At 49.2% G+C, this 26,669-nt stretch overlaps 10 protein-coding genes across 10 annotated transcripts; 5 read left to right on the top strand and 5 right to left on the bottom strand.

The window, feature by feature from the left end:
• Positions 1 to 103: 103 nt before the first annotated feature.
• On the top strand, positions 104 to 1,583 carry cdc123 (cell proliferation protein CDC123). The gene has a single exon (XM_025707333.1). The coding sequence runs from the start codon at positions 570 to 572 to the stop codon at positions 1,422 to 1,424; it is 855 nt and encodes a 284-aa protein (XP_025559960.1). The 5' UTR covers positions 104 to 569; the 3' UTR covers positions 1,425 to 1,583.
• Positions 1,524 to 2,820, bottom strand: BO88DRAFT_407099 (dodecenoyl-CoA isomerase). The gene is made up of 2 exons (XM_025707332.1): positions 2,329 to 2,820; positions 1,524 to 2,267 (listed from the first exon to the last, which is right to left on the bottom strand). The coding sequence occupies exons 1-2, from the start codon at positions 2,523 to 2,525 to the stop codon at positions 1,631 to 1,633; spliced, it is 834 nt and encodes a 277-aa protein (XP_025559959.1). The 5' UTR covers positions 2,526 to 2,820; the 3' UTR covers positions 1,524 to 1,630.
• Positions 2,821 to 3,293: 473 nt separating this feature from the next.
• Positions 3,294 to 3,627, top strand: BO88DRAFT_303814 (uncharacterized protein; the record flags this gene model as incomplete). Its single annotated transcript, XM_025702426.1, has 2 exons — positions 3,294 to 3,344; positions 3,430 to 3,627. Coding segments are annotated over 2 exons (249 nt in total), but the record flags the coding sequence as incomplete, so codon positions are not given.
• A 763-nt stretch (positions 3,628 to 4,390) lies between these two features.
• Positions 4,391 to 5,468, bottom strand: BO88DRAFT_125558 (serine palmitoyltransferase small subunit family protein). The gene is made up of 2 exons (XM_025701356.1): positions 5,079 to 5,468; positions 4,391 to 4,985 (listed from the first exon to the last, which is right to left on the bottom strand). The coding sequence occupies exons 1-2, from the start codon at positions 5,191 to 5,193 to the stop codon at positions 4,741 to 4,743; spliced, it is 360 nt and encodes a 119-aa protein (XP_025559957.1). The 5' UTR covers positions 5,194 to 5,468; the 3' UTR covers positions 4,391 to 4,740.
• A 1,078-nt stretch (positions 5,469 to 6,546) lies between these two features.
• Positions 6,547 to 7,594, top strand: BO88DRAFT_445784 (peptide chain release factor family protein). The gene is made up of 2 exons (XM_025710237.1): positions 6,547 to 6,843; positions 6,945 to 7,594. Exons 1-2 carry the CDS (start codon positions 6,646 to 6,648, stop codon positions 7,353 to 7,355), a joined length of 609 nt encoding a protein of 202 aa, XP_025559956.1. The 5' UTR covers positions 6,547 to 6,645; the 3' UTR covers positions 7,356 to 7,594.
• On the bottom strand, positions 7,501 to 11,233 carry BO88DRAFT_407094 (putative chromosome segregation protein Cse1). Its single transcript, XM_025707331.1, has 8 exons — positions 10,960 to 11,233; positions 10,538 to 10,848; positions 10,313 to 10,483; positions 8,903 to 10,227; positions 8,767 to 8,849; positions 8,408 to 8,711; positions 8,173 to 8,352; positions 7,501 to 8,121 (listed from the first exon to the last, which is right to left on the bottom strand). The coding sequence occupies exons 1-8, from the start codon at positions 11,027 to 11,029 to the stop codon at positions 7,677 to 7,679; spliced, it is 2,889 nt and encodes a 962-aa protein (XP_025559955.1). The 5' UTR covers positions 11,030 to 11,233; the 3' UTR covers positions 7,501 to 7,676.
• A 340-nt stretch (positions 11,234 to 11,573) lies between these two features.
• Positions 11,574 to 16,663, top strand: BO88DRAFT_125532 (putative GTPase activating protein (Tsc2)). Its single transcript, XM_025701355.1, has one exon. It carries the CDS (start codon positions 11,839 to 11,841, stop codon positions 16,537 to 16,539), a length of 4,701 nt encoding a protein of 1,566 aa, XP_025559954.1. The 5' UTR covers positions 11,574 to 11,838; the 3' UTR covers positions 16,540 to 16,663.
• Positions 16,664 to 20,155: 3,492 nt separating this feature from the next.
• On the top strand, positions 20,156 to 21,145 carry BO88DRAFT_428096 (uncharacterized protein; the record flags this gene model as incomplete). Its single annotated transcript, XM_025709061.1, has 4 exons — positions 20,156 to 20,401; positions 20,442 to 20,591; positions 20,701 to 20,967; positions 21,119 to 21,145. 4 exons carry the CDS (start codon positions 20,156 to 20,158, stop codon positions 21,143 to 21,145), a joined length of 690 nt encoding a protein of 229 aa, XP_025559953.1.
• Positions 21,146 to 21,523: 378 nt separating this feature from the next.
• Positions 21,524 to 22,583, bottom strand: BO88DRAFT_393874 (uncharacterized protein; the record flags this gene model as incomplete). Its single annotated transcript, XM_025705122.1, has 2 exons — positions 21,524 to 22,255; positions 22,344 to 22,583. 2 exons carry the CDS (start codon positions 22,581 to 22,583, stop codon positions 21,524 to 21,526), a joined length of 972 nt encoding a protein of 323 aa, XP_025559952.1.
• Positions 22,584 to 24,868: 2,285 nt separating this feature from the next.
• On the bottom strand, positions 24,869 to 25,802 carry BO88DRAFT_125391 (uncharacterized protein). The gene is made up of 2 exons (XM_025701354.1): positions 25,701 to 25,802; positions 24,869 to 25,633 (listed from the first exon to the last, which is right to left on the bottom strand). Exon 2 carries the CDS (start codon positions 25,502 to 25,504, stop codon positions 24,956 to 24,958), a length of 549 nt encoding a protein of 182 aa, XP_025559951.1. The 5' UTR covers positions 25,505 to 25,633; positions 25,701 to 25,802; the 3' UTR covers positions 24,869 to 24,955.
• Between the last annotated feature and the right edge of the window lie 867 nt (positions 25,803 to 26,669).

Genomic DNA, 26,669 nt, shown 5'->3' with positions numbered 1-26,669 from the left:
CAAAAAAGAAAAAGACCCCGCGGAGTTTGCGATCGACGAGATAACTTTTATCTCCATCTTCACCATCATAATCTTCTGAACTTGTGGCGCATACAACCAATATGCCTCATATTGACCCAGAGGCGCCAGCTCCGGCGACCGAGGCTCCTACTGAGCAATTAACAAGACTGCCTTTCCCTCCAGTCACTTATTCTCACATCCTACACTGCTCTTATCACCACTGGCAGCCTCGGTATGCCCACATATAACCCCTCCATACACGAACGAAAGCACTGATCACACTACACCCTCGCAGATACCGCACACTTGTCCCCAAGTCCCGCGCAATCCGTCTCACTGCCCCCTTCGTTGACTACCTCCGAGCGGACGGTATCGTCCTGCCACCCGAAGCTGCCCCGCCAACAGACGACGACAACCTCGACACATTCTCCGATGATGGCGCAGACGAGGAGCCCGATCCGTCACTCGAATGGCCTGAAATCCACGCCCAAATCAAATCCACAATTACCGAATACGGCGGCAAAGTGACACCGAAGCTGAACTGGAGTGCGCCCAAAGATGCGACGTGGATGTCCGCCACCAACGACACGCAATGTCGCACAGCCAACGACATCTACCTCCTCTTGAAAAGCAGTGACTTCATCAGTCATGACCTGGAACACCCATTCGATGACTGCGTTCCTGACACTACCACCACTGACGACTCTTCCTCCTCAACACCCCCCGAAATCCCCTACTACCTCGTCCTCCGCAAATACGTCAACTTCAACCCATCGCTCGAGTTCCGGTGCTTCGTGCGCAACAGAGTCCTCCTGTGCATGTGCCAACGTGATCAGAACCACTTCGACTTCCTCTTCCCCATGCGGGATTCCCTCCGGTCTCGGATCCAGACGTTCTTCGATGAAAAGCTGAAGGATACGTTCACGGATCCTAACTTTGTGTTTGATGTCTATATCCCGCCGCCGCATGATAGGGTGTGGCTTATCGATATCAACCCATGGGCGGAGAGGACCGATTCGCTGCTGTTTAGTTGGATGGAGATTCTGCACATGAAGGATCCCGTGGGTATCCGGGAGGAAGACGACAATGGGGAAGAGCAATTTGTGCGGCTTTCTCTGAATGCCAATGGTGATCTGGAACCAGTTGCTGGTCCAGGTGAAGGGTCTGAATCCGAGTCCGAGTCTGCGTCCGAAGACGAGGACGCAGATGATGCGCCGTTGTTCCCGGAGTTCCGGCTCATCAAGCGCGATGACCCGGAGGCGTATGCGTTCACGACCCCGCAGTACTCAGCTCACAAGCTGCCGAAGGAGGTGGTCGACGCTTCTATCTCCGGACCTGGAGGCATGAGCGAGTTCCTAGGAAAATGGCAGGACATTTTGGCGAAGCAGGCGCAGGAGTCCGACTCGGACAACGAAGCCCAATAGAGGTTCCAACCATACATCCCATGTATACTTAGTTACGAACATACCAAAGAGCGCAGCTCCGCTCAGCATAATAAGGCGGCGTTAGGACTAGCGGGACCACAAAAACCGAATACTAAAAGTGATGCATTAACCTTCACCTCTCTACCATCTATCCCCTATATACTACTACCACTACTATATACCCCCTTACTCAATCACTCACTCACTCACAACTTATGCTTCTTCTCCCCACTCGCCAACCTCCTAAACTCCTCCTGCGGCACACCACTAAGAAACCTCTCGAGCCCCCCAAAAACCTCCAACCCATTCTGACGATCCAACACCTCCCTCTCAGGCCGTCTAATCAACTCCTTGATCTTCAGCAAACTATCCTGATTCAAATGCAAGCCCAACCTCTCCTCGACCTCCTGCAACACCAACCCCAGGAACCCCTCACTATCATCACTCTTCCCACTCGGCGCCGTAAACACCTTATTCACGAACCCCGTGGCCACCAACTCCTCACACGTAATCCGCTTACTCATAATAAGCGCCTCGTTGGCCTTCGCAATGCCCAACCGTTCCACAAACGCCCGCGACGACCCGCCCTCCGCTACAAGACCCAGCGAGGCGAACGGCGTGAGGAGGAAGGTGTGCGGCGCGGCGTAGATGAAGTCCGCGAGGGCGATGAGGGCCGCGGAGAGTCCGACGGCGGGGCCGTTGAGTGCCGCGATGAGGATCTTCGAGTGGTGCGCGAACGTGTGTGTGATGTCGTAGTTGTTTATTACGAAGGACCGGGCGAGGTCTCGTCGTGCGGAGGTGCCGAGGCCCCCGCCTGGGCGGGAGGAGTTTACGTCCGCGCCGCTGGAGGTGGATGATTAGTTTCTGTGCAGTTGGGGAAGGGAGGAGTGGGGGGCAAGCTCACGCGGAGAAGTAACGTCCTGAACCTGTGAGAATGGTGATGTAGATGTCATCGCGCTTGTCTACTTCGCGGAGACGTTCACCGAGGAGGTAGTAGAGGTCTCCGTCTAGGGCATTGAGTTTCTTGGGCCGGTTGAGGGTGATTATTGCCAGACGGCCTTGATATGTGAGTTTGATAGGGTCTTCGGTGGTAGTAGCCATGTTGGGGATCGGGGTGGTTTGTGTGTTGTGCTGTCACAGAGAAGAGTGTGTAAATAGTAGTGGATAGGGGCTATTGGTATAGACTTGTTGGATAATGTCTATCGGAGACCCGCTGGGTTTAAACCCGCTTCAAAAGAAAGAAATAAGGAGATTCTGTGTAACCTTCCCAAAATGCACACTTGCAAGGTCAGATGCGCCTTAAAAAAGGAATATTTGATGAGTGACAATTCTAGACAAAAAGCAATTCCAGGCAACCCTCTAGTCTTAATAGTCCCTGGTAATAGAAATAACTAACAGCCAGGTGGATTCTACTAACCTAACGGGGATCTGCCATAACCTCCTCCTCCATGCAACGGCCTATGCGGGGAAACCCACGGGCCGAGGCTCCTAAGCCTCGGTCCACGGCAGGCCGCGACGTAGAGTCGAGTCCTGATGAGTAATTAGCATCACCTGACTTGCACGGCACGTGGGAAATGTTTGCTCTGTTTGCAATACATGGTCGGCATGGCATGGTCAGAAGCTCCGTGATAATAATCCGTCGTCCGTACTTACTAGTATCGGAACGATCAGTGCCAGATTAATTTGTTTCGTCGGTGGACGGATCAGGAAGGAATCCTCGCAACTTTATACCTCGACATTAGCATACCACTCTTTCTCTCATATCCCACCACACCAGGGAAAATTAAAGGAGACTAAAGACACACACACACTCACTCACCACCCGTCCATCCATCCCACCACCACCACCACCAAGAGCAACAGCCCACCATGTCCTCCATCCTCCGCAGACTCCAGGGAGGCAACCTCGAGGTATTCAAGGTATGCAAAGCAACCAATTAATCTCATAAATTCCATGCTCAATGGAAGAAGAGGGGCAGCCAGACAATCTAACCAATCCGTCCAGTTCGGCATGTACATCATCTTCCCCATCGGGTGGATGTATTACTTCGGCACGAACCTCGACGACCGTTTCAGCGTCCCCGGCTTCTGGCCCACCACCGAGCAATCGCACAAGATCCCCCTCGAGAAAGAAGAGATCGATCGTGAATTGTCGCGCATGCGCATGTTGGATGCGGTGAAGCGGGAGAAGCGACAGCAGCGCGCGGCGTTGGAGGCTGAGGCTCAGGCTCAGGCTCAGGCGGCATCTTCGAATGCGGAGTAAAAATGGACTACGAGGATTGATTGATTGATGCGGTGCGGTGCGGTGCGGTTGTGGTTGATATATAAGGGATTATCGGTGATTGTCTACACAGACTAAGGTTTTAGCGTGGGATAAGTATCTGTCTGAGCGGGGGGAATACACTGGCGGATCTGTTCGGAATCGGCATATATGTATACTTATATATGCGTACCGCACATTTCCTGTGTGTGTGTGTGTGTGTGTGTGTGTATGCGCGACGAAGGTGAACAAGAGGGCTATGTTGCACAGTGTCCTACTCGCGTACCTACGCTGGGGAGGGGGCTCTTTTTCTGGTTTTTGTATAGCACTCTTCTCTGAGCATGGCGGGAGTTGCATTTGGTTGATTGATGGGCTTGATGATTGGATTGGGTATATTTGTGTTTATATTATTTTACTTCAACTTATATGTACTTTTATCTGGCGCAATGTCAAAGCAAAAGTTTCTGCTCGGCTGAGCATAATGGTGCAAGAAATCGTGGCATTCCAAAGCATTCGGTGCTACCTCCGGCGTTACTGTCGTGCTCCGTACAGAATTAAAATTTTATATGTTAGAAAATGTGCAGTCAGTGGATCTCCAGCGTCCAGTCGCGCAAAGTAACACGAGCAACCAAGGTATGTGATCGTAACAATGATTTGCCTCGATAAGGTATAAACAATATGCGTGAGGCAAGAGTATGAACCAGGGGAGGAAACAAAACGAAGATGATGAAACTCCTAGGATGCGCCGGCCCGCTCAGAACAGTATCGCTCAAACTCCATGAAACAACTTCACAACGCCGATAGGAACCGTTCGGTGGAGGAGCAGTGCGGTGAATCGTGAAATGCTGATGCAATCCATGCTCGAGGACAAGAGAGGCATGCGGTTATAGATGATAATTAGTGACAGCCAGTATGCTGATACGAATAGCGAAATGCAAGAAAAGTCCCGATGGTATCACAAGGGGAAATAGGGAAGCCAGATGACCCAATCCAGCAGCCCACAATCGTCACCAACACCGAGAATCCAACCCGTATTGCTACTGTGGCGGGGAGATATCACAGTTCGGCAATTGGAGCAGTAGCCGTCGCAGCAGCATTCTTGGCCGTCTCGTACATCACTTCCAGAGTCTGGGTACCGGTCTCCCGGAATACGGAGCTGATCGATGGAAGGCTCGCAGAGATAAACGGACGCTCGCCAGCCCAGTAGTAGTAAAGGTGGCTATAAATGGATCGGATGTGGTCGGGAAGGTAGACATAGATGCCGGTTACGATCATTGAGAGGAGAGTGAGGAGAAGGGAATCTAGAACGTTCCCCGTTAGTACCATGCGGCTTTAATGCAGGAAAAATGCAATCTCGAAACTTGGGGGAGCCAATGTCAACCAGATGAACATACTAAAAATGAACTTTTCGGTAGGCGTAAGCATGTACACGGCGAAGGTCACCTCATATTGATATATCTTCAAGCGCACCCAGCGCATGAAGGAGTTCAGGATCCAGAAGAGAGTCATGGTGGGAGAGTGGCGGGTTGTGAAAGGATTGAACGAAAGGGGGACCGGCGGCGAGCCAGGAGAAGGTCAAAGAAAGTGAAGAAGCGGAGAAATGCGCGGAATACGAGGGTGATGAGGGGTGGATTTAGCTCCTGCCCCGGAAAGTCCTTAGGAGTAGTATCGCAGTCGCCCACTGAAGTTGAAGCAAATTGTCCAGGCGCGCTGGGGAAGGGAGGAGGAAGAGTAGTAGGAAGACGGAGATAATTTTGTTGAGGTTCAACTAGGCTTCCATGATCTGTCCAGTCGGTTTGCTGATGGAGGAAATAATAAAGTGCTAAGTCGGCAGGTCACAGAGGGAAAAAAGAAAATAAGTAATAGAATAAAAAAAGAATAATAATACTATCAAGGTGTGGGTTGATCGACAAAGAGCTGATCAATTCCAGTCGGTGAAAGGGACAGACAGTAAGAGGGAGAAATTTGGCAGGAGGCTGTGATGGTTGAGAGAAAAGTAGAAGAGTAAATTAGCCCCCCCAATGTAAAAGAAGCTCAGATTAAGTCCAGGGGAACAGGAATGGGTAAAAAATGGGCAGGACGGCCACCTCAACTAAGAATAGCTTCACAGCCGGACGGAACAGATAGTCATATAATTTAAAGTCATGAAGAACGAATACGAATTCAGATAACTAGAGAGTTAGACCGGTGCCCCCGTCAAGTCCATGCTTGCGATCTGGACACTGTTTCAAATCGGCCGCCGAGACTAAGTCAAAATCAAATCCACCGCCACGGGAAAGAAGCAAACCAAAAGGTCCACTTCCCTCTCCCCTCAGGGTCCAGCCGAAGGATTGCAGCGTGCAAAGTTTCAGACTCACATCCAGTTCATTGGAAAGCAAATGCCTACCCTGCCTGTCTTTGCCCTTCATGGGATGGATTTTCCCGCGCGATCTGACACTGATTGGCGTGCGGCGATGGCTGTCGTCCGCGCATCCACTGGGCGGCGTACGTCACCCTCTCCGCTTGGCCAATTTTCCCCAGGCCTATCAGTTACTTTTGTAGATTCAGGGTGAGAAGGAGGTGAGACAAATCCAATCCAATCCTCCATATTGTTTGGAAACCAGAAAATCAGTTCCGATGGAAGAAGAGGAGAACCGCAGTTGAGGTACGGAGATAGTAGTAGTAAGTAGGGCAACAGAAAAACCAAGTAGAAGACTTATCTGGTGTGGTGCGAGACTAACTGTCTTAGTCACCGACCAGTGAATGGTAAATTATGGTATGGTATTGTAAAACGGGTCCAGATCCAGTGATGATTTCCTCCCGGCAGTATTACTAGTAGTACTAGACTAAGTAGTACTTAGCAGCAGCAGCAGCAGCACTTCGTACGTCGCCGCCAATTACACCAGCCAGCTTCATGTAATACTAATCAAGCAATAATAGAGTACTCCAGATGGAACCTAGTAATAGGCGCCTCAGATCACCATGTTCCGTCCCCTCCACTTGACCCCCTACATCACACGCCCCTTTCTCATATCCAATTACCTCCCCACCTTCCCAAGATTCTTCACTCTCTCTGCGCTCTCCCTCGCCAACAAAGCCTTACCTCCCCGCCTGAAGATTCAAGATGCCGACGTGACCATCTCATACCTTAAGGGCACTGGCCCTGGAGGCCAAAAGATCGTATGCCACCCAGATATTTCCCATTCCCTCCCCCCGCCCCAATTCTCACTCCGCTGGTTAATTGTATCTGATACTTACATTACTTCTTTTCCAATGCCTAGAACAAAACCAACTCTGCCGTCCAGATCATACACAAACCCACGGGTGTAGTGGTCAAGTCTCAAGCCACAAGATCCCGTTCCCAGAATGAAAAGATTGCCCGCCAGCTGCTTGCTGACAAGGTCGAAGAGCTCTTGAATGGGGATCAAAGTCGTGCGGCCATCAAGGCCGACCGCGCCAGAAAGAAGAAGGCCAGTAAAATGAAGAAGAGCCGGCGCAAGTATCGTGAGCTCGAAGATGGCAAGGAGAGTCAAGAGATAGAAGAAGCAGAAGAAGAGAACAATGCACTGGAGTCGGCTGATTCAAAGCATGAATCAAAATTGGAGGGAGCAGACATACAAAGTCCTCATCAGCCGTCCGCTCAACAACAGATTCTACAGCAGAAGCATCTCTCAGACATCGCGCGAGGCTAGAGGTAATTTGATCCTCTGCATCGCGTGCGCCGCTATTCTAGCGTTCACACACGGGATGAAGGCACGCTGTCGCTCTCCCAGCGTAGCTCAACTTAAAAAACATCAACCACTAGTCACTTCGCAACACAACTACGAGGAAGTCAAGGCATATTAGTGTCATCTAAATATAATTCAATTCATAAGGACATGCAATGGAGTGGTTGAAGCTAGCCAACACTTTCTCCATGATTTCTTTTTGGCATAATGCAGAGACGGTCGAGTTATCAGACATAGGATTGTTTATACATCCAGTAAATGGTGCAAATTGCTCCATTAGCCTGCTCATGCGATATAACTAAGTAGCACTGTCTTCGCCTCGGCTCCAAGACGCTCCTGAACAAAGCCAGAAATGCGCCCGTTGTGCTTCTTGTCTGCTTCCTTTAGATACTTGCCAGTCCAGGCCTTCAGGTCGGCGCCCGTGTCGGGCCAAGGGTCCCTGGTCTGTGGTCGCACAGTGTTCAACGCTGTGAAACCAACACCGAATGCCATATCCTCCACGTCATGCTCGGCGATGATGTCATCCTTGCTGGCAGGGAGAGGAGGCAGCTCCAGAAGCTTGAGAAGAGCCTCACATGTGAAGCCCCATCCCTTCTTGTACCGGTTAGCAAAGGCTTCCGAGTTAGCAAGAGTTTTAGTGAACGAGAGCACTGCGGTCTTGCGGTCCAACGGACGAGCGAGCTTTTGTGTTTCAGGAAGGATGATGTTCAGATAGATGGGAGTGAACAGCCTGGAGGCAGTTAGCATGCTAGCTCCCACGGTGGAATTGGATTGTACATACTCGGGCTGGACCTTGTCGATCACTTGGATGACGAAATCAGCACTGTAGCCCTTGTCATCCTGGGCAGAGACGAAATGGTAGAAACGGACGAATCGGAGGGTCAGGTTCTCCGTCTTGGAATTCTGGAGGCGGGTAAGGATAATCTGCATGATGGAAACAAAGTATTGTTCCAGTGTTGCCCTGGAGTATAGTTAGCAAATGATCGTATCAATGATCATACTGGGGCTTCGCGTACGGAGGGAAGTTTGCAACCACGGACTCCAACAGGTCGAATCCATAACCTTCATTGGTCTTGGTCGAAAGCAACTTCTGGAAGATACCCAGAACAGGAGCAATTTGCTCATTCTGGATGATGTATTGAGATCCGCGGTGGATGATGCTCGACAAAAGTCGCACAAGCGCAGGGATGTTACCCTTCGACTCCCACATGACAGGCATGAGGATCGGGGCAATCAGGTTCTGATAGTAGTCAGGGAGTGTTCCCGACGGGTTTGCCTCAAGAAGTGCAGCAAAGAGTTGGAAGATATAAGGCATGAACTCTAATCATACGTTAGCCACGGCTCATAGTGCCGTTCCTTATGGTTTGCAACTGACCTTGCACATCCCCTTGGAGGATCTCTGCGAAAGGAGCGTAAAGAGCTTGTTCGAGTTTGTCGGGGTTGGCAGGGGCCGCAAACCTAGAATCTATCGGTTAGTGACCGTGTTCGAGCGACTACCGGAGCTCACGTACCGGATAAAAGCTCCAAGGGCTTCAAAGTGGAAATAGTAGAACCTAGGGTTGCTTGGGTTGCTGCTGATGATTTTCGTGATAGTGATCAGGTGCTGAAGGACACTGTCGGTGTGCGGCACAATGCCCTCCTTGATGACAATCAGGACTCTCATCGCACATCTCATCAGGAACTCGTTCTCCTGCACCTTCTGAGGGGCCTGGTCCTTTTGGATCAGTGAGAAGATGTGTTCCAACAAGTCCTTAGACAGCGGTGTAATAGTAGCGGGGGAAATGATCGGTTGGCCTTGGCTGTCGGTAAGGTAGAGGACACGCTCCACGGCGATCGCCGCATAACTGTAGACGACATATTCCGAGGAGCCGAGGTGCTTGACCAACATAGGGAGAACTTCCTGCCACTGCTCCTTGGTGATAATGCTTCGGAAGAGGTAGAGGTACTTGATGGCGTCGACCTTGAGAATGGGATGTACACCCTCATCGTTAATCAAATCAGCCGCAAGGTGCTTCTGGAAGAAATCGGTAATGCTAATGAGTTTGTTCGTAGCAGTCACACCGTGGCTTGACGTAGCAGTTCCCTTCGCTGCAATGGCAGAGAAAAGATAGGTTGCAGTGTCCTTGGCCTTCCAGTTAGTGGCGGGAGCCTTGGCGTATTCAGAGAGGTAGTGCTCAGTGTATCTGAGAACAACGCTCGTAACGGATTCCTCAAATCTCTCGGCAAGCCGTCTCAGGAAGTCGGTTGCGGCACGCCGTCTAGTATCGCTGTCTGAGCCTTCAAGGTCGCGACGAATGAACTCAATCGGCTCATCCTCGAAAAGCTCCTCGTCAGATTCACGCAAACTGACATTGGGGAGAATGACCTTCTCGATGATTTGGCCGAGGGTGCCTTCGGCCTGGAACACAGCGGCATGTTCGGTCATGCCCGCAATCGAAGTCAAGAATTGCAGAGCCCTGCTGACCAAAATGTCGTACTTGGTTTCCTGACCAATAAGTGTCAAGAAGCTCCATGAGCTTTCGACAAATTGTCCAATATGAGGCTTGAACTCATCCATGTACTTTTGCACGTACAGAGTTAAGACTTGGAAAATTCCAGCACGCGCAAATTCCAGCTGTCCTGCCTCGGTATCGTCATCGGTGTGCAGGAGTTGGTTATCGTAGGTCAGATACTTGAGCAAGAGCGAGGCTATCCCTGAAATATTTTCTTCGAACATCGGAGGAAGATCGTGGCAAGAAAGGTCATACATCAATTTGATCATCAAATTGAGTTGCGTAAATCCCTGAACAAGATTGTCTTTGTTGGATTTGTTCTCCTCAAGGTAGGCATCCAGACCCTATAAGGAAGTCAGTTTTCTGTCAGAAAACCCATTGGCCTTGACAACACGAATGGCCCATGATTTTGAGCTCTGAGTAACCCACCTCGAATAGAGCCAAGAAAGGGCTGCCGAATCTTTCGAGAACATGATTGATTTCCAGGTACAGCTGATCCGACCGGAAAAGGGGTCTCCATCTCTTGAAAATGGAATGTGCGACTTGGAGTACGCCATTGTTGACAGCGGGGTTGTTCGGCTGGAGTCGAGAAACGAGATCCTAGGGACGTCAATTGACCACGCACAAGCCGGGAACATGACACTTCTAACTTACATCCACAAGTGTATCCCATCGCTCCCAGAAATCACTGTCTGCGATAACGCTAACAGCTTCTCCCAATTGTGTTTGAATGCCCGTAGGGACGGAGATCATCAGGCTAATCAGCTCCCGCTTGATGGTAGTTACCTCCTCCGCCTGGAGCTTGTAGTTTCCATCTTCATCAGTCCAGTTCCTCTTAATAAAGTTCTTGAAGCATAATGCGCTAGCCAAACGGGTATTGTAAGGGTAGGACGCGGAAGCCGTGATTTGGAGGAGCTGCAGAGAGTAGTTCGGTTTTTTTTCCTCCTGGCGAAGAGCAAGTTCGGCTGGTCTCACAATCAGTTGGGGTTTCTTTGATTAATGCAATGTAAAAATCAAAGCTTCCAAAGGACTCAGAAGTGAGTCTTTGAGGTAAGAGGCAGAGGGAAATCACCGACCTTGCTTGTTCTGCCTGGGATCCAAGCTTGCCTCGAGGAGCTGCGCAACAGCCCCAAGACCATCAGCCATTTTGAAGCGGGGTGTAACTAAGAAGCCAAGGGAGCGATATGGTTGATATATGTGGAAAAGTGACACAAATTAGGGGATAAATGCAGATTGTTGAAGAAGAATGAGGGAAAGAGCTTGCAGAGCTAGAACGGGTTAATCTAGAGAAAGAACCCAAGGGTATAATAAAGAATGGCTCCAGTAAAAGCCGGGTGGGAGCTCGATTCCTGGACTGGCAGTTTGTTTGGCGGTTGCTTTGCAAAATCCAGGCGGTGAGTGGCGGTCGCGGGGTGATTCTGCCCATCAGGTGACTGGGTGCGGATCAAAGCCTTGCCGACCTCCGCCAGATCATCATCATCGCTGCTCGGAGGGGAAAAGTGGCTTGGCGCACTTTTGCTCTGATTATATCCCCAAAGTATCAACTTAGCTTCCCTGTCTCTTTGTTCACCCCGGCTGTACTTGTTCGGCAACCTTCCTTTGTCTGCCTAAGAGTTGGAATACATGCTTTGACCGATTCCCCGATCCCGGTTGTCCGAGTACTAGTTTCCCACTGATATGCCGCTGGGAGCAGCTCTCCGAGTGTAACATTCGGTAAAAGCCTATATATACGCCTTCTGCGGATCTGTTCTCGTCCTGATCCATCCATATGACCTGCCAATGGTATGTGAGATTTTGCGTAAAGTGGATCGCCGATGTAGAGCTGGTCAGTTCCAGCTGACCGGTGACCTTCCGTGGCCTCTAGTCACAATCCCGTCGCTGACCGGTCATCGGACAGATATAATAGTCCTCTGCCCTGAAGAACCCCATACGCACCCCCTCGTCCGCTGGGACGCATGTCTTCTGACGATGCTCAATCCCCGTACTATACCAAACACGCAGCATCAAGTTTTGTCGACGTACTCAAGTCACTAAGCATTTCCCGCCCAAAGTCACCTTCTCCAATTTCGCTCCACGATAGCAGTGATTCCTTATCGCATTCATCGGATGGACGCAGGATCAGTCGGACTGTGCTGGGATTTGACTCAATGCATCGCGGTAGCGTCGTATCCAGTTCATCCGACACCTCTGGTGCACGGGATTTTGATACGGCAGTCCGAACATTGGCTCAGAGGCAGTCTCTAGGCCACGCTGTAGAAGAGGCGGAACAAATATCAAAGTCACTCCAGTGGTTCACTCCGGAACAATCGCTTGCTCTTTGGGAAGCCGGGGCGTATCTTTTCCACCATGAAAGCTCACCCGAAGCTCGACGGAGCGGTTCGATGTTGTTGGAAGCCGTTGCCGCACGGCAAGACCTGTCTCCCGCAGCGCGGCGCATCGTCTTCGATTCAATAGCAAAACCATCAGATAATGACGTTGTTCCCGCGCGTGTGCAGTCCTTGATAGCTCTATCGGATCATGGCCGAAAATTAGAGTTTGCAGCCTCGTCCATTCTCCCTGTGATATCGTCTTGCTTGCTTCCATTATACGAATTGGTTTCATCTGCGCGCTTGAAAGCTAGGAAAACCAAAGTTGGCAAAACAAATGGGTTAGGATACGATGGCGCTGTATTAGATGACCTCCTACAGTTTGCGATCGATCTTATCACACTACAACGCAAGCCACCAAGCGACGAAGAGGTACAGACGTTGTTAGATCAGACTTTCACGATTTGCCGCAAGACAAGCGTTGCCGCTGACATCAAGAACTCCCTGGGCGTTTTTGATGCCGTAATACTCTATGCAGACGTTCCGGATGGAAGCTTCGTTCCCATGCTGGAGGTATTATGCAGCATTCATGCATCTGTCAAATCGTTGTCCGGTCCGACGTCGAGAGCTGTGCGGAATCTAGCAAAGTCGAGAAGGCAATCCGAGATGATGGACAACCTATATGCTTTTCTAAGGGAGTCCTGCGGTGAAAACTCTCGTAACCTCAACGTTGTTCGGGGAGCGGTTTATGTTTTCATGGATCTTGTGCGCGCGTATGGTCAAGATGGGATACCCAGATTCCAGTTCGGGCATCTGATAGAGTCGCTCCAGGTTGTTGTAAAGAAGGATGATGGCCGGTTGGAGGCAGATATCTTGGAGCTGTGTTTGAATGTTTTGGAAGGTGACTACGTTCACACGGCCCTGGACAATGACTGGAGCGAGTTTGTGAATTTATTGAATACATGCTCTCTTAGGGCCGTTGACGAACACGAAGAATCCCCCTTCACAATGCCTGATGCGCAGCCGCGCGGCAGCGTGTTAGATGACACACGGTCTAACATCCTGGCAAGCACCATTCAAATTGCATCTACTTTGGAAGCGCTTTGGGATCGCTTAAATCATCAGCAGCGGCTAGACGCCACCCGTTTCCTAATGAATGCCTGTCGACATATCGAGCCTCCCCAGGCTGAGCTCGTTCTCAACACTATCCGCACCGAAGGATTTTGCTCCCCGGTGAGCCCGGATTGGGTACAGCAGAACCAACGTCTCATCCGATGCTTCATCCGCTCCCGCAGCAAACCATCCGACGTTCGGATCTTGGCTTTGGATACTGTGAAGGATTCTTTCTCAACATACGATTCTCTGGTTCTCTTCCAGGAACAGGGACTCCTTGACCTCATGCTGGAAAGGTTTGCTGAGGAGGACGATATTCTATTTCTAGAATCGTTGGTCTCTTTTCTTGTCGACGCTTCTGTGCTCGTCAGTGATAATGAAAGTTTCAAACGTTTGGTGACAGTGTTAAGCTCGCCCATGAGCAAAGACCTGGACAAAGAGGGTATGATCGGCTCTGAGACTTCGACAACTTTGTCTTCGGAACGCCGTTCATTTAGCAGTGTTATGGAGCTTTCCTTGGCCAATATTTGCACTATTGGACTTGTCAGGATGTTTCTCCGATCCCTAAACATGTCAGCGACTAAGGCGGCTTTGGTGTATGAAGCACTTCTGAACATAGCTCAATGCTCAGAGCGGCCGGTGGACTCGCGTTTGACATCACTGAAGCTACTATTCCGACTCCGATGCGATTCGTCGGGCTCGATTACCGTGACCTCCGTCTCTGAACAAGATTTCATGATGAACGTTTCCGGGCGAAATTTTGAAGCAGGCTCGAAACAACAGGGTGACCCGGCTGGTGAACATATCGTTGATAGCGACCAAGGGCGACCAGCAGCCCATGCAAGGCATTCGGCTCGGGAGCCATCGGTGCTTTCTAGGTCGTCCGGACGTAATCCAAGCATTCCCATTCGGGCCTCAAGACTGACGCCTCCACTTTGGACCTTCGCGACTCCGCAGGCCCTTCCTGAAGCACCCCCCGATGAGTCGAGTCCTTTCGTCTACGCTTATGCCACGCCAGAAACGAGTCACCACATAGAATCTGAACCTGCGCAGAAGGTTGCATTGAAGGCGAACATGTGGCTTGAGACCGTCATCTCATTGCTGCAACGGGAGTCTAACTGGGATCTCTACAGCTACGTTCTCACCCATCTTGCAAGCCAACTTCAGAATAAAGATCTCTTCAGCAACGCAGTTCCCCAAATCAAATTACTGCGCAGTATCCTTTGCGATCAGGTGAAAAATGACACGTTTCGTGAGCCTCCGCCGTCCACAGGTGGAAAGAAAACCGACGTGGCTGGTTACATCTTCGAATTTCTCTGCTCCCTAGTCAGCTATCATGAACACTTTGCCAAAAGTGAAGAAGACGAACTTGTCCGTGCATTCATGATGGGTATCATTGGATCCTGGGGTGGCACGTCTCGCGGATGCATACATGCGCTCTCTGTCTGTTGCCATGAAATTCCCCTTTCGGTAACTAAGTCACTCAACGGAATCCTTGACAAGATGTCCAAAGTTATTACAATGTCCAATCTTGCTGTGCACATCTTGGAGTTTTTGGCTCTTCTTGCACGCCTTCCTGATGTCTATATCAACCTACGCGAGGAAGAGATCCGCACTGTCTTCGGCATCTGTATCAGATTTCTACAGACTTCCAGGGAACAGCGATTCAAGGCTTCTGAGTCGCCCACCAGGAATGTTCAGGTTCCAACAAGACTTGGGAGTGGTGTCCGAGATAATATGGCTTCGCCCGCAGAGTCGTCTGATTCTTCACTCCAGGACGGGATGTCAAGATACATATATACTCTTACGTATCATGTCATGATCTTCTGGTTCCTTTCATTGAAATTGCAGGATCGAGCCAAACACGTGAATTGGATAACTAGCAGACTCATATATCGGGATGAACACGGTAGAGAGACAGTTGAAGAGCCAAGCCAGGTCTTCATCGACTTGATGCAGAGAGCGGCCTTTTCCGATTTGGGGGACACTATACCCTATCCGACCTTTCCCCCCACGCCTGAAGATGGACCTGCAGTGAAGAAGTCTTGGATTGTAGGTATGAGCATCGTGACTGTTGAGACGGCTGGAGTATCCGGCTTGACTCAGGTCACCAAGAGGCAAGCGTCAGGGACTACCTACGCAATGTTTCAGCAACGAACTGCACCTGTTCTTCCTCACCAAGTTCCACCCACGCCAGATGCCCACTTACATTCTGACACCATGCGCACTGCTGTCCTTCCGAGCCATATCATGCTTCAGCTGACAACCACGGCTTTCCCGACACCTACGGTGATGCAACCGATCCCTCTTCCCGAAGATGACATCACACGCCGAGCACTGAACACCTTTGACCGCAATGACATTGTGGATGGACACAAGATTGGTGTCATATACATCGACAACGGTCAGACTACTGAAGCAGAAATTCTCTCGAATACCAGCGGCAGCCCAGACTACGAATACTTTCTGTCAAGACTCGGAACCAAAGTGCCGCTCCAGGGTGCTCGATTTAATACTCAAGGGTTGCATGCGGACTTTGATGGCCAATTCACTTATGCATGGCGTGACCGGGTTACGGAGATTGTCTACCATATTCCGACCATGATGCCTACGAACTTTGATAACGATCCATCCTGCGTCAACAAGAAACGCCACATAGGAAATGATTTCGTCAACATCGTGTTCAACCGGTCGAATACACCTTTCAACTTCAATACGATACCCTCTCAATTCAACTTTGTCAACATTGTTATCAACCCTGTGTGCCGTCTCACCAATGATCCTAGCAGCGCGGAGTCGAGACGAACCGATTTTGAGAACATGTTTTACCAAGTGAAGGTGATGAGCAAGCCCGGGTTCCCAGAAATATCACCTGCCGCGGTGCCAAAGCTTATCTCCGGGAAGAACCTGGCCCCGTTCGTTCGGATTCTCGCTCTCAACGCGTCTGTTTTCTCGCTGGTCTGGCACAGCCAAGGAGGCGAGCACATTTCATCGTGGCGCAACAGACTGCGTGAGATCAAGAGACTTCGCGAGCGAGCGCTAGGAAATCAGGCTCAAACTTCTGAGGCTGCCGAAGGGACTTATCCCGGTCAACGCCGCAACACCAAAGCCAACATATTCTCCGAAGAAGTACCCTCGCGCAACACCTCTGTGCGGACCGATTTTGCGACCGATTGGAATGCGGCTGCAGACACGAATATCCTGCAGAACTTGGACTTTTCGCGCTGGGGTCGTTGAAGGCCACAAGTTATCTTGGTTTAGCTCGACAAAATCAGGAATGGAAAACCCGGGGCCAGAAAAGAAAAACGAAAACGAAACAATAATAGTTCACCTGATTTTCATTGACTCACTTATGACCCCTTTGCTACGACGGATGACTGTACATCTTAACACCCATGCTTTGCGACTTGTGTAAATACCCCTTTTGCCCTGCAGCACGCAAAACAAAAGTTCACTGTCCTCAGAAAGTTTTCTTTTTTTTTTACCTCATGCTTCTTTCTTGCAATGTTTTACTGTCCTGGTCCACTCAAGCATACCTTGGGAAATGAAATAAATAATCAGATGTAGTATCGCACCATTTCCAGCTGCGTAGACTAGGAACGTAAAAAACAGCTTATCACTTCATTGATGATCAATTCCACCCTTGACACCGTCTCACACTTGGTAGTGAATCACCATTTGCTTTCACTCTGCGGTAGGAGAGCAGTGCCAAATAAAGTTCATACAACTAAATACCAAGACGTCTATGACACTACATAGTAGATAGTAGATAGATACATTGACTGATAGCAGACCCCCACTTCCCGCACCCACAATGTAAGTAGTAGTTTGTTTATTGTACCTACAGTAGTTTACATGGTATATCACTCATCTCATATAACTACTTAGTTCAAACTATCGGCCGCGAGCCTAATCGATCAACGCCACAGCATGATGGTTAGGTCAGTAACTACGATAGTGGCCTGAGTCATGTTCTATTTCAGTCTGAGTACAGGATCAAACAGTGGAATAACTCTGTCAGTCGTAAAAGCGGGTCCGATAGGCTGAATTACGAGAAGATGTGTGTGGTTTCAGTATGGATCTGGGATAATGAGTGGAAGTCCTCGATCTATGACCATTTCACAGGATCTGCTCCATAGTACGTATATTGACAGCGTACGGCTGTTTTCATGGGTACTGAATATCCGCTGTGTGTGTCTGACGGGCTTGCGCTACCAACATTGACTTGCTTGGGGCGTGGTAAGCTGTATAAGATTGTGTGGAGTCTCGTGTATGTAAACTACTATACCCAGCATATAGAGGAATATTGCAGGGCAAAACAGGAATAAAGTGTGACATGTGATCTTTTCTTGCGTTCTAGCTAGATTATCAAAGGAAGAAGATGAGAAGAGAAAACATTAGTGGTAGAGGTGGTGAAGGGGCTTTTTCTGTTTGACTACAGTTTGATAAATAACAAACACTGGGTTTTGCAAGAAAGAGATGGATTGAATGCTTGTGGTAGAGATCATCGGTGTTTTGTTGGAATCCAGAAGGGCTATGGTATCTAAAAATCAGTCTTCGATTTCCAGATGCCGGAAGAAGAGTAATGCATGTGTCTGAGTTTAGGTTGATATGGCGGGTGCATGATCGCTCTCGACCTTCTAGAACCTACAGAGCACACTATGAGGCGCTTCCGGCTATTGCTCATACCACATGTGTAGCTCACGCCACTCATCTCCTCCTTCCCCCCCTTCCCCCCCCCCCCCCCCAAAAAAAAACAAAAACATGCAAGTATGGACCTACCCAGTGACGATAATCCCCAGCCGTATGAGACGAATGTTACCTAAGGTTCCCCCTTTCTGTTTGAGGTCCCCTATGAGGCTTCCGTGTCTAGAATAGGGTTTTACGCGTACAGGCGGGCCCCTTAGTAAGATGCTCTTGGGAGGTAGCTCGCGCAAACCACTGTGGCTCTTACTGTGGCGAGACTTTCGATTGCCGTAGACTTTGTCAAGCATTCTTTTAGTGACTAGATCTGACAGATCGCTGTTTGTCATCAAGCGACCTGAGAGACAGCATTTTGTCAGTACCAGAAAATAAGATCGGTGAAAAGGAAAAGGGGGAGCATGTATGAAACGCCACTCATTGAGTTTCTTGTGGGAGGCCAGTGGCGTCAGCCAAACGAGGAAAAGAGGTAGGTGTCTCGGGATAGAGAAGCCATGGGTCGGAATGAAGGGAAGCCGAATGTAATCTAAGCGCTATTTAAGCGTACCGGGTTATGATGACTGTCGTAAGTTGACTGTCGGCAACACTTAGCAAATTTTCTGGGTAAAGCCCACGCAAAGCCTGAGCGGATGATACTTTTGTGATACTCCTGTTTTGGCGGAGTTTGGGCAAGCGTGGTCAGGTGATTGCACCTTCCTTTAGAGGTCGATGTATTCAGTGCCTGCCTCCCCAAAGTACGTTGCTCAGAGTTGCTTCACGTTTCTACATGAAGCTTTCGTTGGACACCCACTCACCCCCGGAGTATCTCTTGAGTGAGACAATTGGACATTCCAGATCAGTTCGCTGTCGTTCATTCGCCAGTCATACTCTCATAGATGCTATCTCCGCCCAGTTTGACGATCAGAGCCATCGGCTGGCTGGACGCCCATGCTGGCCGGGCCCAAGTGTCTGTTCCATATTGATATCCAACTATCAATCGCTTATGGATGAACACTATCTGCTAACACGAACTGCAAATCATGTTTCAGGAGATGCGGAACTTCTCTGAAACGCTATCCTTTCAAGCGCACGTCATCCTCTCGTCCCCCTTTTCCTTTACCATGGGGGTTGTGATGTCTGAAATGGCACCTATCATCAAATATAGTTGAACTCTATTACCATCATTCGTGATGTTGCAACTCCCATTCTGCCAGACTAGACCCCCTGCCTATTGAGTAAAAGGGAAGAGCGACCTGGTGAATAGACATTGTCTTGGAAATACGGGACGGATCACCACGCGCCCGCCGGCGTCACTTGTCCAATCGAACGGTCGTTCATTGAGGGCCCCAACATCAACAATGCTATGCGACGGGCGGCGGTCCTCCCATCGGCAAGTCTACTCTCGCTGCCTCCTTAGACCGAAGGGTATACACTACCCCGTGCCTTTTCTTCTTCGAGGGTGACCCTCCATAATTCTGCCGCCTATACACACTGTCAGGAAGCATTATCGCCGTTGAATAGTTGTCTTGTCGATGTCTACCATACTTCGTGTCTCTACTGTCCCAACAGCGTCACGAGAAGTTCTTTTCATAGCCTGCAACGGATGTAAGCCTTGAGGTCCTCCATTTTCCAGACGTGTGCTTCTCCACGGGTCGGGACTTTTGACAGTCTCGTGTCACTGGCCTTCAAAGGCCTAGAATTCATCATGCCCAGGGCGTCGCGTATCTAAACAGCCCTCCAAGAAAGGGACTCAATACTTCACATATGGATGGCCCACCGATAGGCTTACTTCGCATTGAGACCTCTTATGACGAAAGGCACAGGAAAGTGTCCGGGCACTCCGTTCATTGGAAAGGTTCGTTGTAATCTGACTTTTGGGTTGACTTTCGGCTTGGGTTCAGTGCATCTGCAGTAAAACACAATCGGGACACATGTTGAAGGCAACTATGTCTTTCGGTCATGAAAATAAATGACGACAGATGTATTGTTTCTCTTTCCCCTACGATATGTTAACGTCAAAGGCCACTCCTTTGATATACAACATCGATCCAGCCCAACTGCCCTTTCAAAAGCTGTGCTCTCTAGGTATCATTTCTCCTACATACTTGTTCATACGCACAGTCTTTTACCAAGAAGTATTCTCATCTACACAACAAACTCCCTATCGTCTGCAATGCATCCTTTCGTTGAGATCATCGTGGAATTCATCTCACATTTTATCTATAAGGCAACTGTTTCGTTCCTTCAGCCCACTAATGACATTACTATCAATAAGTTCATGCAGTTCATTACATTACTTGTGACTGATCCAGACCTTCAAGCAATTGATGACTTCGACGAGCTACAATGCCTCATCGTAGGAGACCTGGCAGTCCACTGCTACATCCGCGAAGAAGAAACAGAGGCAAGCAGAATACTAGTAAGGGCTATACAGGATATATGCTGACCAAGTATCGCAGAATTTGGAAATCGCAATTCATCCCCCCAAGTTGGCCCGCAAGATCAAAGCAAAACTGGCCCAGATCAACGGTTTCGAGCGGCCGACAAATTTGCTATACTGGAATATGGCTCTCGGCCGTCCCCGTATAAGCATAATTCCGTCAACTGAGGTAAGCAATTTTCCAGGCTAGAAGTCCTCTCCTTTCGATCCTCAGGCGGATCTCTACAATGGGGCAAATACGGTACTGATTGATGTATCCGCTTCTCTCATTTATATAGTTGCCGTATGTCCCCACAGGCTTCCAGCCCCTTCAGCAATTTCATCACACCAGGCTTCCGCTCGTTGATAAACTGGACCTCATGGTCTGCAAGACCTATACTTGCGGCATGAGATCCCAGGAGCAGAATGAGAAAGATGCCGCCGACGTGGTCAAACTTAAGGAACTTATCAATGTCGATCTTAATTACACTTCTCGGCATCGTCTGACGTCTGATCAATTGAAGATTCTGAATGATTCAAATGAATATCTTGCCAAATTTGGGAAAGTCCCGGAATTCGATTGGGAGGTTGTCTTCGATAAAGCACAATCCCGCAGGGGCTTCAGTCGCTCGCTTGTGTTCTCTGTTGTTGTTGTGTCTGTTTCGTTCACTGTCTGCTGTTTAATGTGTCTGTTGGCTTTTCTTATTTAAAAACCAGAAGAAAAAAGTTTCTTTGTTTGTTTGATCTATCTCTGTTTATTGCTTACATTAATCTAATTTTTGCCCTGCCTGTGTCTACCGTCTGCTTGTCTTTTTGCTGAGATTTCTGCTTACATTTCGGTTCTTTTGTCTCTTTGTACCTATTTGTTTTGCTGTTACTAAAGAAACTTGGAGAAAAGTGGTGGAGAAGCATGCTTTCGGTGTATGCTATGCACACGGTGTCATACTTCCATTGCCAAAGGGTTACAACCTGGATTTCGTGACACTTAGAAGCAGCATACAGATTATTGTTGAGTGTAATGATATATGCAAAAGGAGATAGCAAGAGAATGGGCGTGTATGAGTGAAGGATAGCAATCAAAGATTGATATAGAGCGATAGGATGCGTGAAGCGAGCTGATTCTCACGTGAGTAGTGCATCCGGAAACAAACCCCTAGCCTCTGCAATTGCCGAGCTCAACCCTCTAGTTTGTAGAATTTCCTTTGTCTCAGGTGGTTGAAGCTGGCCCTTTTCCTTCAGATCAGCATAGATCATGACCTGGTACTTGCGACCTCGCCAGTCATCCACGCGGTCGCTATGACTGCGATCAACGTTTCGCCTGCAATATTCATACCATGGTTCGTCAAGGTCGCTCAATTGTAATACATCGACAAACCTATCGCCCAGGAGATTCATCATGCGATAGATTTCCGCGTTCCAAAATATACTCGAATGCTGCCCTTCAATATAACGGACAGCCAGCAGACAAATGGCCTCCAGATATCTGGCAGGCGTAGGAACGATAACAGGGTACTTTTGCTCAGACGAGCGCTCACTAGCATCAATGTTCCAGTCAGGGAACCGTTCGTCGGAACTGAGCATATAGTATCTGTCATTAGGCTCCAGGTCGTGAAGCGGCGGATCAGGGAGGGATGGGAATAGTCGGGACTTCCGGTACAAATAGACACCGCTAGTGACACTATCTTGTTCATAATTGTGCTCTGTGTGGTAGTGATGGTCGGGAGATGGAAGTTTAGTGTACTGAGGGTCAAAGACCGTACAACGAAGGCCATTCTGGCAGGGTGGGAATCCAGCCTTATCGAGCACTTGCACGGCCTTCTCCATTTCCTCATCCTTTACTGCCCAGAGGTGGTACTGTGCAGGTTATTACATTAGCCAGCTGAGCTGAAAGTGGTGGTACAGTGTGTGAAGGGATATAGGAAATTTTTTCAAGATTACTTACTCGGAATTTGTTCTTGCTTCCGTATATCCGGGTTATCTCGGGCCCCCATAGAAAGGCAGGTACCTCGGCCTCCCTCAGCAGCCATGCCACGTATCGTCTCAACTCGGGACTCGGGTATGCAGGGAATTTGGCAGGATTGAGGAAACTGAAAGACAAATCTGGTGGCAAAGCCGGGGCAGGAACTAGAGCTCGAGCTGTGTCTAATGCTATGGCCAAACCCTCCCTAAGAGAAGTAAGCATCGAAGCAGAAGCTGGAGCAGAAGCTGGAGTAGCCATAGTGCAAGGGAGTAGACTGAAGTGAGACAAGATGGGATGAGAGGCGATGAGATGAATTGAGAGGGGTTGAGTGGTAGATTTCTTTTTTCCCAATCATGCCGTGGATGTAACGGGCATCTTTATAGGTTAATGTTGATCTTGGAGAATACGTTTCTCGGTCTCATCCATCTGGTCACAGAGTATAGCCGATCGAGACCTCTAGGTAATGACCTTGTGACCTGCTGGTGTCTTGAAGAAGATACCTCTTGCGAATCAAACGAGACGGACACAACCGTTGAGGTACTTGTCATCACACTGTATTGTATCCAGCATCTTTGTTGTTGTACCTCGTGCATCTCGTGAATCCGACTGTCATTGAAGGGCTTTCCTCTTTACTCTTTCAGACAAACCATTATGTCTCAAAGTCCAATCCGCTTTCAGCAATCTCTCCATCCTCTATATGTCTGTGCGGTGGTCGAACCCGAGGTACCTGAAACCATAGAGTCATCAGTATCTTGTGACTTTCACTACACCAAGGGAGGTACCTCTCTATCCATTCATGCTCAAGCTATCTTCCTAACAATCTCCGATGTCGAAGAGAGCATACCACATCACCGCCATTGAAAGCATATCACGCGGTGGCATCTGAACCTACTATAGCAAGAGACAAAGGAAGAACAAGCATGCACTTTCATTGGATGGCACATCATTATGGTAGAATCCGTCTTGTTTCGGCTTCTGTCATAAGGTACTTTCCATGGAATAGCTGTTATCTGCGCTCTCCTCTGCCTGATTATAGCAAATGGCGGAGGCTTCAAAAGGTGATTGAGGTGATTACTGGAATGCTCGGTAAGCTCCTTGTCTTATCTGGCAATGGCCAATGATATTCCCACGGATATTGGGGTCTCTGGCTATCAACATCTTGGGTTGACTGAAGTGAGATGGTATACATGATGAAGAGTAGAATAACTATTTAACTATAGCTAATCAACATTAAGCCACCTAATATAAGCTTTTATGCCCAACATAACTATTAAATCCACGTGCTGGCCCAATACACTAGGGAGATAACGAAGTGACAAGATCGAATCCAATACAATCACTTTGTATACAACCCGCAAGTCAGAAACCCACCCAACTGTTATAACCAATGACTCAAGTCCAAAGCCTTATCATATTGTCATACGAGAAACCCACTGCAACATTACCTCTACGAATATGATCTTTTCTTATTCACTGAAGGAACAGGACAAGGCTAATGTCGATGTATCTTAATACATCCGATGATCTATTTTCTCTTGACTAAACAAATAAGCCAAGTTAGTACTTGGTATAAATTAACTTTTAGCTCCAACTCCCGCCCTAATTCCAGTCCCACGGCTAGCTAACCCTGTTCTTTGGTGGAATGTTTCAAAAGAGCCTTTCAGGCTTTGTTTGCCACTCTCAAGGGCAAGTAGATTCGGCTGGAAGACAAAGGGCTTCTCTCCTTGTTTGCCAGGACCATTAATGGTGCCAACGGCTTTTAGACCAGTTTACCCTTGAGCAAAGGTGCTAAGCTGCTTTCATTGTACATCTTGTCTCGTAAGCACGGCTGAACCAAATGTCACTCCAAAGTCAGAGCTTATGTCACGTGGACGGGTAGACACCAGTCCAATATAATTGAAATTCGTCAAGTCGCTGATCAAGAGTTCATGTATTTATCAAATAAACGCATTCATTGGGGCTCACACCTCGTGAGGCGGCCATCCAATGCAGAGTCAGACTAGGTACATACATTATCCAGCTGTAAGACACCCCTGAACGCAAACCCGAGACTTGTAGAGGGCGAGCGTGGGAGAAGAGAAGGGTAAGATAAGAAGCAAGTAAGAATGCAAAGGAGAATGAAAACTTCAACCAAACCAATGCGTAACATCTCTTCAACCCTAGTGACGTGGCAGGATGAAGAGAACCAAAGTGGCCAAGCACAAGAAATGAACGCCTTATCAAGGAGAATAAAGCACAAAATATCAAGGAAAACCAGCAAGCCTTGCTGTACAGAGGTCGGGCCAGTATGCACTGATCGGTCAATTTATAACCTGACGCGCTTGAAGTTGGTCAATACTGAAACCCAGGGTCAAACGGCGAGCGTGGTGGCTAAACAGGACGGAGTATTTGCGTATGTGCAAGTCGCGAAGGTAATATGAAGCAGAGCGGTCTAAATACGGAGATGGAAACGAGGCAAATCTTCGCCGGGATATCGTCATGCTTTTCGAATCTCGTCCAGGTGCGACAAACAGGCGACGTCGGTCATTCGAGGGGGTATCAGTCGATGGGAAGAATGAGCAGATGACGGTTTGTCGTTCAGCAGTTCGATCCTTCTAAGACCATCTATTGGTGGCTTCCTTTTCTTTGAGCCCACCCATGCGCTCGATATCCAACGACTGGAATCGCTCCGCATCGCTGGATTGATACGGCGGAAGTTCCTCGTTGCAAGGCTCCAAGCCCACTCCACCTGCGTCGGTAATTCTCACAACCACAACTCGACCCGACTTGCGCTTGCCGGATTCGTCCTCCTCCTCCGGGAACGTGATGCGGATTTCGGGAACCGGACTGGGCGGGGGACTCGACGAATTCTCAATGAGACTGCGTTTCTCGTCATAAACCAGAACGGACTCTGTCTTGGCGTTCGGCGAAGCAGAGACGGTGAATCGACGGTGGTTGGGCACGCATTGCCCGTTGTGTACAGGAAGTTCGGATTGTTCGCGGTTCAGGCGCTTGCGGCGCAAGACAAGAAGAGCACCGACCAGGGCGAGACCGAGCAGAATGAGAACCAGCAGGGAAATCAGGAGATCGACCATGTAGGGAGAGAGACCATCGTTGCTTCCAGAATCACCGCGCCGAACAAGCTTCGAAATAGGGTTGAACATGATTTTGATGATTGGATTTTTTATGTTTGATAGGTCTTCGGATGCAATCCGAATGAAAGAGTTTGGATAGTAACCGCGTGCTTTTCGGTATACGCGAAGTTGTTTCAAGAATTGAAGTTGTACTATTTCCTCCGATACCCGGGTCAATTCTGGATATGGCACACAGCACAGCGGCCTGTCGTCGACAGTCACTTACAATATGTCTCAACAAGGGTCTCGTGGCGATAGAATCAGATTGTCGGATCTGCTTTCTTTTTCGTATAGAAGGACCGGTTGGAGACGGGATCGTTGGACAAAAGAAGGGAATGTATCAGGTCGGTAGAATCAAGTAGTCGAGGCGAGTGGGGGAGGTTGGCTTCAACTGGGGTGATGGAAATCGACCAGGTTGGTTATAGCGAACGAACGGACAGCAAGGTGAGCAGCTGAAAGAGTGAAGCCGACACCTGCTTAGGGAAAAGAGAACGTGACGGGGGTGGAGGAAGGAGGAAGAATGAGGGGAGGGGTTGGTATGGGGGTTGTCGCCTGGGAGAATGGAAGAAAAGGAACAAAGGGAAAGAAAGGGCAGAAAAGAGAGCGAGCGCAGGAAGGGTGAGAAAGAGGAGACGACGGAGGGAAGAGGAGAGGAGTGCCGGGCAGGGCAGGGAGAGAGGCAGGCCGGTGGACGCCGGCACGACAGGAACGAGGCGCAAGGGCGCTTAGGCGCAGTCCAGACCGAGTGCAGGCAGGGGTGGGTGGACAGTTGGCCTGGGGCAGAGTTTACTACCAGTACTGCTAGTAGTTAGTCTAGTCAGCTGTTTACTCGTCCTCGACCAAAAGGGGACTAAGCTCGTCTTTGGCCCTCCACTCAAGCGTGGTCCAAAGACTCCGCTTTACGCCTAGTCGGCCTTGGCATGGTCGCTGGCGTGGTTGCTAAGGTTCGCCGGTAATTTCCCCATTCCGGCCATCGGGCCTATCACGCGTCGACGGTGCCTGACTTGGCCCATTCTTTGCCAACTAAACCCTTCATCATTCGTTGCCCACCCCTGTGCAAAAAAAGACTAACTGGTACCTACGCTAGCTAGATCGGTTTTTTCTTATTTCTTTCTTTCTTGTCTTCCTGCACTTCCCCTCTTTTGTCTACCTTTTTTTAGGTCATCTTTGCGCGCCCCCCTGAAAGCGAAAACCA

This window comes from Aspergillus vadensis (genome assembly GCF_003184925.1).
Source record: "Aspergillus vadensis CBS 113365 unplaced genomic scaffold BO88scaffold_22, whole genome shotgun sequence".
Taxonomy (NCBI): Eukaryota; Fungi; Ascomycota; class Eurotiomycetes; order Eurotiales; family Aspergillaceae; genus Aspergillus; species Aspergillus vadensis.
The sequence above is the reverse complement of the archived record's forward strand: the minus strand, read 5'-3'. Positions and strand labels throughout refer to the sequence as shown.

Bases quoted from the DNA above. Each gene is read 5' to 3' on its own strand.
- BO88DRAFT_125391 (XM_025701354.1), bottom strand. From the start codon at position 25,504: ATGTTCAACCCTATTTCGAAGCTTGTTCGGCGCGGTGATTCTGGAAGC.
- BO88DRAFT_445784 (XM_025710237.1), top strand. From the start codon at position 6,646: ATGTTCCGTCCCCTCCACTTGACCCCCTACATCACACGCCCCTTTCTC. The intron at 6,844-6,944 runs GTATGCCACCCA...TCCAATGCCTAG, and splicing joins GCCCTGGAGGCCAAAAGATC to AACAAAACCAACTCTGCCGT.
- BO88DRAFT_407094 (XM_025707331.1), bottom strand. From the start codon at position 11,029: ATGGCTGATGGTCTTGGGGCTGTTGCGCAGCTCCTCGAGGCAAGCTTG. The intron at 10,484-10,537 runs GTAAGTTAGAAG...TGACGTCCCTAG, and splicing joins GATGGGATACACTTGTGGAT to GATCTCGTTTCTCGACTCCA. The intron at 8,353-8,407 runs GTACGCGAAGCC...ACTATACTCCAG, and splicing joins GTGGTTGCAAACTTCCCTCC to GGCAACACTGGAACAATACT.
- cdc123 (XM_025707333.1), top strand. From the start codon at position 570: ATGTCCGCCACCAACGACACGCAATGTCGCACAGCCAACGACATCTAC.
- BO88DRAFT_407099 (XM_025707332.1), bottom strand. From the start codon at position 2,525: ATGGCTACTACCACCGAAGACCCTATCAAACTCACATATCAAGGCCGT. The intron at 2,268-2,328 runs GTGAGCTTGCCC...ATCCACCTCCAG, and splicing joins TCAGGACGTTACTTCTCCGC to CGGCGCGGACGTAAACTCCT.
- BO88DRAFT_125558 (XM_025701356.1), bottom strand. From the start codon at position 5,193: ATGACTCTCTTCTGGATCCTGAACTCCTTCATGCGCTGGGTGCGCTTG. The intron at 4,986-5,078 runs GTATGTTCATCT...GGAACGTTCTAG, and splicing joins TACCGAAAAGTTCATTTTTA to ATTCCCTTCTCCTCACTCTC.
- BO88DRAFT_125532 (XM_025701355.1), top strand. From the start codon at position 11,839: ATGTCTTCTGACGATGCTCAATCCCCGTACTATACCAAACACGCAGCA.